General features: G+C 30.5%; 1 protein-coding gene and 1 long non-coding RNA gene across 2 annotated transcripts in view; one reads left to right on the top strand and one right to left on the bottom strand.

The window, feature by feature from the left end:
• LOC107437228 (protein toll-like) overlaps positions 1–9,529 on the bottom strand; it is a 17,348-nt gene extending 7,819 nt beyond the window's left edge. Inside the window, exons 1-3 of the mRNA XM_043044620.2 lie at positions 8,822–9,529; positions 7,281–7,722; positions 3,921–4,177 (exon numbers count right to left, since the gene is read on the bottom strand). Of these exons, the coding sequence (XP_042900554.2) occupies positions 3,921–4,177; positions 7,281–7,722; positions 8,822–9,529 (1,407 nt within the window). The remainder of the gene's footprint in view (positions 1–3,920; positions 4,178–7,280; positions 7,723–8,821) is intronic.
• Positions 741–2,743, top strand: LOC122269801 (uncharacterized). Its single transcript, XR_006225400.2, has 2 exons — positions 741–1,021; positions 2,585–2,743. It is a non-coding gene; the product is annotated as an uncharacterized lncRNA (long non-coding RNA).
• Positions 9,530–11,669: the final 2,140 nt, after the last annotated feature.

Here is an 11,669-nt window from a genome sequence, read left to right as displayed (position 1 = left end):
TTATATCCCGTTACGGGTTTTTCTTGTTGTTTTATGATCTTTTCACTATCCCGTTACGGGTACTTTATATTTGTTACTGTATGTGTTGTGGTGTGAAATAAACGTTTTTTTAATAAAACATAGAACTGTTTCTTAATATAGCTTGATACGTTACAACTTTAATTAATATCTTGCAGTTTATATTTTTATCTAAAATTTTTATATTTCTTTTTCCCAACTGTTTCTAATTAAACGACATCTTGCATTTTATTTTATCCCCTCCCTCTGATTTTATATAAATTTTTTAAGTCACATAACTTTTCCATTATTAATGGTGTTCTATTCCCCATAGCAATTTGTAAACAATCTCATGATGAAAAACGCAGTTAAGTGCTTATCATTAAACCAGATCCATCATTTCTTTAATAATTAAAATTTTTTAATTCTTTTAACTTTTTCGGTGACAATTTCATTTTATTGCTGTCATATATCAATATCAAAGTCAGTGTTTACATTCTCATTAGTTCTTGATTTTAATTCCACTTAGGTTATTGCAATGCTTTTTAAACAGCGAACGTGTTAAAAAGAATTTAAACTTGGTGAATAAACATTTGTTGAAGTAATAAAATTTATATACACATTCAAATCCTATTATATTTTATTTAGAGATACAGTTATTTTTAAAAATTCAATAAATACAAATACAATAGCTTGGTTTTTTACTATCCTCTACTAAGAAATAATGTAAATACTCTGCTCTTTATCCCATTTTGAATTTTAGTCGTATTTTGTAATTACAGTGGCTATTAAAAATGTATAAAAAATCTTTTTGCACAGATATTAAATAATTTTTTCTTTAATAATGAGTAATTTCATTTTGTTTTCCAGATATCTGATCTGCGAAAAATAGAAGGAAATACTGTACCAAATATAATATATCGTCTCCTCCAACATATAATCACCCCACCTGCTAATTTCAGTTATTTTGGCACCAACAAAAAACGACCATTTGCTGAATTGGAACTATGCAGTGTTTTAGCAGGTATTTAATTCTAATGTAGTATTTCGTTTTAATACCTTTAAAATATAATTATTTATACTTTTATTTATTTTTCTAATTTTCTGCTGTTTTAACTATCAATAAGAAGCAGTTTTATTGAGAAAAAAGCTATATGAATGCTACAAGCTGATTAGTTAGTCAGTGAAAGGGATGTATGTATTTAAACCTTTTTTGAAATGTTTTATTTAAAAACCTTTCTAGTTAATATTTACAATGTAAATACAAAAAAGTTTTAAAAATTCTGAAAAATTAAATATAAAAAATTCATCCTGAAGATGTATCTTATCACCCTTATTAAATTAATAATAAAAAGATAAAGCCTCTTGTCTTCTAAATTTACACTTTCCTATGATTTTAAGAATGGTGTCTAAATCTTATGTTTTTCAGGATTAGAAAAAACATTTAAAACCTTATGAGCTACTTCTCACATCTTCAGTTTGTTTTTCCTAATAGAGCTTATAGTAGCTACATATTTCATCAAAATATTAATTTGAAAGTTCCATCAGGCTTCCCACGCACCTTAAAAAGACCTTATTTGAAGGAGAGAAGATTAAGGGCCCATAAAAAGGCCTTAATTTTATATTGAAGCCTTATAAAGGCCTTATGTTTATTTTTCAAATTCTTAAATTATAACTGCATTTCTTTTCAAACGTCAAAAAAAAGCTGAAAATCACATCGCTGAAAGTTAGTAAACATTTCTAATTTCAACATGGGGCAAAGCATTCCTTCTGTGGCGACTGAACCTGGAAATCAGTGAAGAATCAGAAAATTCAGAAAAATTTGTGAAGATATCACAAAAACCTAGAAATGTCTTCACCAAACCTGGAAATTTGCAATAAATTCCGCGAAATCAGAACTTCTCAATTCTTGTGGGACAACATGACAGAAAAAAGTTTGACTGCCAGGCGAATTGTGTTTGCCAGTTTAACTGTTCAAGGTAAGCAAGTGACTTCATAATCAGCAAGCAGTTAATTCTGAGTATCCGAAATTCACCTGGGAGGTAGGTGGAAGATAAAGAAAAAAGGCACCAACAGGAGAAAGAAGACTTCGGCAAAGGAAAAAGGGAAGCCGAAAGTCAAATGGAGGAACTAAATGCAAAAAAAAAGTAATATTTTAGATGAAGCTCAGGAGGAGTCTCTGAAAATAGATGAAGAAATTACTAGCTTCAGTCTATTAAAAACAAAACTATAAATTTTCACCTGTGAGATCTCAAGCTCCCAAAATTATGGGAATTTTTATTTATTTTTTTTTCTAATCAAGGAGGGATATTTTAAAGGAAAGGTATTACGTTATTGTGAATTCTTGTACCCAGACTTTTTTTTAAATATTGTTTTATATTTATAAAAAACATTAAATGCAAAAATTTCAAGTAAAATTCAGCGCTTAATATGCAGCTTAAATACCATTCGAAATTAATAAAAAAAAATACATATAAATTTTTCCAGTGTATAAAAAACAAATATAAAGTTTTTATTCTACCTCTCAGTAGTTCTTTTTTCCTTTCAATTGTAATTAAAATAAAAAATTTCTGTTTTTATATTTTAGATGTTGTACGAATTCATCACAGCGATATTACGAATGCTAACATGAAGGAACCCATCCAGAGTTGGCTGCGCCATGGTAAAGAGAAATGTAGCAAACTGTAAAAAAATTTTAAAAAAACTTTCTTAATTTTAATAAATTTAAAAAAATATTTCTAATTAACATTTGTTTTGTGTTTTTTTTTTCCAATTTAAGCTTTTATTTTTTTTATTTTTATCCTAGAGTGAAAGTTAATGCAATGTTTACTGTGATATCTAAAGTTTATCTTTAAAAGGTAACATATTGGTGAAGTAGAGTTTCAAATACTAAAAAAATTATCAATTGACATATAAATGCTTTCAGTTGGAAAACAGGACTTAGAAGTGATTACTGGTATGAATTTATTCCTCTTTGAACTTTTTAATATTTTTAATCCTAGAGTAAATTAAAGAACATTTTAGATATTGCAGTAAACATTACGTTAAGTTTAATTTTCGAAAAGTAACAATTACTTAAAATGAATAACATATGTCATAAGTGACAATAAATGTCACTTTTGTATATTAAAAAAAAATTTAAGCAACATGTACGCACATTTTTTTTCAACTGTCAGCAGCTCTATATTAAACGCAATATTCTTCATTTGAAATTTCCGTTAACTAATAAAATAAGTTGCAATGCACATTGTTTTTATTAAATATGTTATATGCAGTGTTTTTCATGCTAATGAATTAAGTTTCCAATTGAGAATCATTGCTTTTAGTAGAAAATTGCTGCTACAATTTTTGTAGCAGTAATTTTCAAGTTTTCTTTTTCAATTTAAAAATCTATTTTTAAATAAAATATTTAAAGACAATAAGACTGAGGAGGTATGTAATGAAAATAATCAAAAATTCAATATTATTTCACTTGAGCATCAGTGTTACAAATGGGCTATAATTTGAAATTTATCAAAAGAAATATAACTAAAAAACTATATTAACTTGTATAGCCGGAGTACGGATTTACTAAAAATTTTGCCCTGTGGAAACTTCCTCAGTACTTCCTTAGGAGACTGCCCGAGGAAAGCCGTCGGAAAGTATGTGACCTTGAAACTTCCTAACCGTTCTTCCTCGGCTGCTCCAATGGAGTGACTTTCGGGAAGCCCGTCGGAGGGACTGAGGAATTGAAAGGTGCGGACATTTTGCATTACTGAGGAGCTCCGCGGGAGGAATTCTGGAAAAGTCGGGATCTCCGGGGGAGGGTGAGCGATTCCTCCGTGGGAGCTACTACGGAAGAATTTTTGCTATATGGGTTATTATTATTATAGATTCAGAGAGTAATTAAACTAGTGAGTTTATAAGAAAATAATAATAAATACCTGAGTCAATCTTTTTGATGCGCAATTCACATTTGCGTATCCCTCGTCTCGGTAGGCAACGCACGAACAGTCACAATACGATGGGCAGTCTTCTTTTGGCCATGATAAATCTTCTTTAGTCAATTCGCTCAGCTGTTTTGATTTGAACCTGATTGGCAAAGAACAAGAAAAATCAAAATTTGATGCATTTAATGTTGTGTTCTCCATCATCCAATCTCTGATCCACAAAAGGCGACAATCACACATCCAATAATTTCCTATAAAATAAAAAGAATGTAAATAACTTAAATTTTCAAAACAGGAAAAGTTTAGTCTGTGATTCGATACTGCCGATTTCATTTCTTATAAATATTGAACTGCTGAAAAAATGTATAAAAAATATCAGATACTTTTCTCAGTGATGAAACGTGAGCCATAAAAATCTATTATATATAATTCTCTTACGTGGCTCCCAAATTTTGGCTGTATTTCTTTTCCGCCGGTGGCAACGTTTGCTTTGTTTTGAAAACACCAAAGCATTCTGCCTTTTAATGATGTGTTTCTGATCTAATATATATAATTCTCTTACGTGGCTCCCAAATTTTGGCTGAAGTACTTTGTACAACTAAATAAGATTCTTTTCACAACAGTTAAATATTTACTCTATTTTCTTCATTCATAGAGAAAACAGCCGGCAAAGAATTCTGTTAGGTTAAAAAACATTTCGCTAAAACAATAACGAATTCCAAAAGAAATAAAAATAAACACCTTAAAAAATAAAAATGCTGTTGAAAGCCATAGAATTTTTTGAAAGTTAACTTAGCAACATAAATCAAACTAGATCGAAATTATGATACCTGAGCGCTTGGCGTAACAAATCCTTCAATTCTAAAAGTGTTGTATCGCCAAATGCCCAAATTAACAATTGTGTTCTTAAAGAAATTTTATAAAAAGTTTTAAATAAACAACCTACTTCTACAACTGCTTCTTGAAGAACTTGGCTCATTGATTAAAAATATTGTTTTAATTTTACAGTTCTAACTTTACTTCTACTTTCATTATTGCTATGACCCTCTTTCATTACATTTTACAACTTCATGCTAAATTTGAGGACTTGAAGTTGCTTTGTGGTTGAATACTGACATTTAGAAATGTGTACATAAAAAAAATAATATTTAGAGATTAAGACTTAACAATGGAAACAATCGTTTTTGTGAAAAATTGAATTGTATTGTTGACATCAAAACTAAAAATATTGTGTTTCAACTTAACAATACTACCTTAATTTTTACTTACATAATTACTATGATCCCTTTTATATATGCAATTATAAATGCAATAATTATAAATGCATATATATATGTATATATATATGCATTTTAGAACTTCATATTAAACTTCCGTTGTATGTCTGAATACTGACATTTAGAGCAAAATTAAGGTTTAGAATTGCCTCGGAGAAATTTGAATTGTTAACAATGAATTAAACAAAAAGTTATATTTTAACTGACAAATACTATATTATAATTTTAACTTTTTCTATGACTATACTCATTTTCTTACTCTTTTCTTTGTTTTTTATATATTTTATATTTTTGTGATAAAATAAAAAACTTATAGTTGTTCTGCTTCTGAACACTGATGAAAACACAAAATAATGGGCTTCATCAACAATCAAAAATATATACATTTATTTTACAAATTCCATAATATTAGGGTGGTGCCCTTCAGAGAATTAAAAATACAAAATTATCTTCATCGAAGCCGATGCTTTACATCCGGCGTTCAGTGGCAGACTACTATTTCATATTGTTTTACAACACATGGCTTTAGCCCTCTGGTGGGAAAGACTTTAAAACAAAACTTACAACAGTTACTTTTCTCAACAACTGAAATTTAGAATAGTGTGATTAAGAAAAATATGTGAACTGTTTGCAATTTCAAATTAATATTGAAAAGTACAGGTTTAGAATTTTCTACAGTGAAAAGTTTTCGAAAGTATACAAAAACCAGACGTTAAGAACGTATCCAATGAGCGAGCAAAGCGAGCATTGGATTGCGAAGCAATCCGAAATGAACTGTGAAAGCAGTTCCGTTGGTTGGTGAGCACCAGCGAGCAGGGGGCGAAGCCTCCTAGTAATAATAAATTTCTTATACAATTATTTTGATGAGCAATTTATACTCATATGTAAGAAAAGTACCTTTTCGGTAATCAACGTTCAGTGAATAAATAACAATCGGACCAAATTAAATAACTTTTTATCCAATTTGAGGAACTTCAGGTTCTAGGACTCAATCTTAATGGTTCGAAGGGATAATCTGAAATATGGTAATTCATTAGTGTAGTATCAAGTATGCTAATTAATTAGTGTTAATTAGTTACGAAATCAGAATAAAAAACGTGCTTTTTCTGAATAAACATACCATTCTTTGATCATCGAAATTTCAGAAATACCTGCAACTTGGGAAATATGCCCCCCATAGTTTTTTCTGGAGAGCTTTTCAAAGTTTGGACTCCTTAATGTTAATTTTACTTTTTTCGTATTTTGCCATATCTCGAAAACTTTTTAAGCGAATTGACAAGCCTTTTAACAGAATTAAAAATGTTGTTTTTTCCAATGAAAATTCCTGGCAAATAGAACTATAGTAAATATTTCATATTATTTTATTTATTAAATTAAAAAAAAGTTGGACTGTAAGGTATACAGCTTTTTATATCATTTTAAAGAAAATGGATCTGGATAACAAAACACAAAATTTGAGCGAAATAGGCAGAATAGTTCCTGAGAATTCAAATGTTCATTATCGAAAATTTTCAATAGCCATTGGAGATATTTGTCGCTAATTTTTATTTAGACTATCATCTCCCGATTAACGAAACCCTTCTACGCAACCCTTGCTACGACTGTGAAGTAATTTTTTTTCCTGAAATTCCGATTCAAATTGTTGGGAATTAAATGTGCTTTCCAAGTGAAAATATTTCTTGAATCTCTAAAAAACAAGGAAACAATTCTTTTGGCAAGGTTGAATTCCATTAAAGGACAGTTTTTGTAACGTGTAGTTGATTTTAATTATAACTTTACTGGCGCTGTAATCGCGTTCAGAGGCTTAGCAGGTAAATTTAATCATCACACTCTAAACATTAAAATACATTGACTGATATATATTCATATTCATCTATACATGTTCGAATTGAATGCAAGTCATAACGTAGAAAATTAACTTTGAATGAAATATTGACGTTCTGAATCAATTTGAGAAACATATTTCTGACTGAGTATCAATTATTAACGCAATGGAATTGACGAAAAATAATTTTGTGTGTTTTGTGTTTGTTTTCTAAAATTCCGATGAAAATTGTTGGAGATTAAATGTACTTACCATGTGCAAATAATTCTCTAATCTTTAAAGCACCAGGAAAGGATTTTCTTGACAATGTTTTTAGTCTATTAAGAGATACATCAATATTTTGCAACCGGTCTAGCTGAGTCAAAGCTTCGGAATCGATTCGGGAAATATCATTCTGACTCAGTATCAATTCTTCAAGCGATGGAATCGACGAAAAGCAATTTTTTGTTATTTTACTAACACGGTTATCCTGTAAATTAATAGTCTTCAACGATAGTAAGGATTGAAATGTATAATCGCAAGATTCGATTAAGTTGTTACTTAAATCGATATATTCCAAACGATTGTTTCCAGAAAACCATTTTGTAACATTCCTTACATGATTTCTATTCACATTAACACTAGGCAAATTTTCCAAATTGTCGAAACGATCTTTAGGTACTGTTGTCAATAAGTTATAGCTCAAGTCGATTTTCTGTAAAAAAATAAAGAAGAAAGTCATTAGTTTAGAATGCATAGGCCAAATTAATTACAACACGAGCCAGAAAGTAGAACGCTCTTCTATTTAAGAAGAGTTCTCTTAATGCATATTAATTAGTTTAGAAGTATAATGGGCAAAAAATTGGGGAGAATTTGATATGTCTTTCTTTAAAAGAATATTATCTGATTTTGAGGAAGAAAAGTTGGTTCTGCTAAGTTCCAACTTTAGAGAGGGAGTAGAGTCATTGAAATGTTTCGATGATGTTTGTTCCGTTAGCCAGAAAAAACCTGTTTACAGGAAGGGTATTTGTGGATGTATTGCCTTAAAAGTAGTTCTAAGGAATATCAAGGTACTAAGAGCAAAATAAGTACAGAATTTCAGCCGAGGATAAAGTGGAGTTCGCAGATGGCTTAGTACTGAAGGTTCCTGTAGGCCATCAAGAAGCACTCTGTGATATCGCATTCTTGTAGGTTGAAGATATGCTGCTTTCCCCAGAAAGTAAAACGGTTATAAAATAAAATAAAATCGATGGTGTCTGAAAGCCGTGACGGAATTTTTCTTAAACTTTGAACCGTCATATCAGGTCAATGGTCATGTAAGTAAGTGTNTTATATAGTCTATGATTTAATAATGACTTTTAGAGTAAAATTTAAATAATTTACTAACAGGAAACCGTATATACGAATGGATAATTAAATAAATTCTTTGTTAAACAGATAATAAATAAATTGTTTTTTCGTGTAAAGAAAAAAAATGCAGTAGCACATATTTTTTGAAAATCTGTGATATTTTGCTATTATTTTAATGCTTTGCTGTTAAAGTTTCAGTGTGGGCTGGAAAAAGTTACAGAGGTTACGTGACCAACTGCGTGACGGTGGAAATGAGGGTAGCATTGCGTACTGCATGCTTTTACTTCCCAGTCCAGCTTGTACCTATCTATTTAAGGCTAGGTGACCACTTGGGATTAGACCTCAGCACTTCACAAAGAGAGCTTAGTGTTTTAACCATTGAGCCATTGATGCTTTCATTAATACTGACACATATTAAAGATAGAAGGAAAAAGATAAAAATAGAAATAGATTATGAAATTTACCATCAAACTAGGATTTTGAAATAAGCCATCAACTGTTACGAGAGCGTTCTGGTCCAATTTAATCAATCGTAGACTCAGGCATGGATCAAATGTTTTATTATCTAAGCTCTTCAACTTATTACGCGTTAGAATAATTGATTGGAGTTTTTGATCACCCATAAAAGCACTGCCTAATATAGAACTTATTCTGTTCTTAGTCAATGAGAGGTTTACAAGCTCAGGCATATATTGAAGTTCTGTTGTAATCTCAGTTAATCTACCTTGCACAATCTCAAGTGTTTTTAAACTCTTGATTCTACTAATGGCACTTGGGATTCCATGAAATTTTGTTTTAGAAAGAAGTAGTTTAGTCAGTGATCTAGTATGGTCGAAGGCGTTGTCTTCTATACTTCGAAGGGGGCATTGCATAATTATTTCAGATATATTCCTGAGTTTAGAAAATACATTGTTAATTATACCTGGACTTTTGCAAATTTTTGACCTCTCGCAATTTTGGCATTGATTTGCCACTTTGCACTGGAGTAGCACTCGGAAAACTGGCCTTGATTTCGGATAGTCAACAAATGTACTTCTAAAATGACAGTCTCGAAAACGTCTGCAAGTCACGCTGATGTTTCTTTCCCCATATTTCACCTTACATTTGCCGTTCGTGTCAACTACCGAAAAAATGCCAAACGTCACAAATAAAATCAATAAAGTAATATTCATTTTAGAAATTATACCAAAGAGCGAAAGTTAGTGTTTGAGAGAAAGCAGGCATGTAGATAAGTCTCACGTTCAATTATCAGAATACTTAATTATTCTATACGAAGACTAGTAAATAATCGCACACCAAATCAATCCTGTTCAATCTTAATACTCTATAAAATGAAAGTTTTTAAAGTTATTTTTTTCTTGTTCTGATAACATGTGTTTGGGAAGTGAGATAATCTTTAACGCATAAAAATTCTGTTAGAATGAAGCTGTTTGTGATATAAAGATATTGTGATATGCTCTAAGAATATCAGTTTGAAAACAAAGGTTGATACCAACGATCACTTTCAATCTACTCACTTATTCCGGTTTCGCGGGAAAAAATTCGAAAAAGTATTAAAATAGATATGTAAGATAGCAATTTCATAACGATGTTAGCAATATTTCAGATCAATTTAAGGTTTCAAACATTGGTTAATAATTTTTTATCCCTTCTCCCTCAAAAAGGTTGCTTTAATCTAAACTAAAACGTCACGATTATCAAACAACTCATGCTGTCAATCATGATTGAACAATCAAACCACATGATATGATCCTCACTAATTATTATTTTCGATTGGCTTTATCAGAAATAGAATAAGTTTTACTTTATTTATGTCGCATTAGAGCGGGAAGATAGGCTATCGGCGAAGTTTGGGAATCATCCCTAAAAAGGATCCGAAGATCACATTTTTGATCTTCTGTAGCGAGGATGATTACCCCGTTTTGGTAGCTCGATGACCTGGGCGTGAAGTCGAGCACTTAACGGTAAGAGCAGTTCAAAGAAGACCGACACCGTGCACCTTCGGACCCTTCGCAGTCTGATAAAAGGGGTCACTCACTCAATCACTGACCACATTCAGTGATGCTTCACTTCTGTGATCTACTGGAAATCGTGTTTTACGATCAGTCTACTGTGGGACTATTAATTACCGAAAATTAAAACAAAGTATTCTTAAACGCGATATTAAATTTCTTTTTTATAATTTCGTGGAAAATTAATTTGTGGCATTTTCTTTCAATAAACTTTGTATACTTTGGTTGACCAGACAACTAATTGCAGTTTAAATAAATAACACATGAACAAATGTTTAAAGTGGTGGAGCAATATTAGAAATTACTTTCTCGCTTATTGTTTAATAATATATTTAGCTATAAAATATATTAATTGCAGTTTTGTGGTAGTCAAGTTATCAATAAAAATCAGATAAAAAAGATGATGAGGCAAGTGTGAGCAGTTTTTACAAATTCGCAATAATAGCTTCCTAATCATAATTTTAAGAATATCTAGTATTATTTTAATTAAAATTTGATAATTTTGAATGACGCACAGACTAATTTGGATGCATACATTTCTTTAATAAATTTTCTTTTTTAAAAGTTGCTTTTGATAAACCCTAATAAATGAATGGATTTTTAGTCCTAGTGATTTAACTTTACTAGGTACATGGGTCGCGAAGCGACCCCTATTCCATTCATCGTGGAGCCGTAGTTCTATTTTGGTTAAAAATTGAGGTAATCATTTAGTGGGGTTGCTTTGGTGAATGCTTCAAGCACTTTGCTTGAATAACTAAAGAGGAATCAAAAGTAAAATGAGCAGCTTGCTCTATACAATATGTGTTTCAAGCTGTGCAGAATTGTATCAGTATGTGGAAACAATATTTGCAGAGCGGTTGGCGTAGTTTTTTTTTTTTTTTGATAATGAATGAAGTTGCTCTTCTTTTGCTTCAGAAATATATTTTTCTTAAATATTCAATTATTGCTATTTCATATTTCATTTCTGATACATAAAAGTTGATTTACATTAATTTGGCCACCGAGATCTATCAACAATTAAAATAAGTATGTAAAACCTGCTAATAGTGAGAGGAAGTTTTTTAGGGATTGCAATATTAAACCAACCAAACCATATTGCTATTACACTAGCACTTTAAATAGAGTTGAAACCTACAACTTCTGCCTCGGTAAATTCTCGGTTAATCAATTAAAAAAATATCAGGCGTCGATAACGAAAATAAGACTAAGTACATTTAATAAGAAAAAGTAATTTTTAGCTCACCACTAAACTTTATTTTGCTAAGAAAATATATATGTCTGAGATTGATACCATATCTCA

The sequence above is a fragment of the Parasteatoda tepidariorum genome, chromosome 9 (assembly GCF_043381705.1).
Source record: "Parasteatoda tepidariorum isolate YZ-2023 chromosome 9, CAS_Ptep_4.0, whole genome shotgun sequence".
Classification (NCBI taxonomy): domain Eukaryota; kingdom Metazoa; phylum Arthropoda; class Arachnida; order Araneae; family Theridiidae; genus Parasteatoda; species Parasteatoda tepidariorum.
Note: the sequence above shows the minus strand (reverse complement) of the source record. Positions and strands in the feature narration are given on the sequence as shown.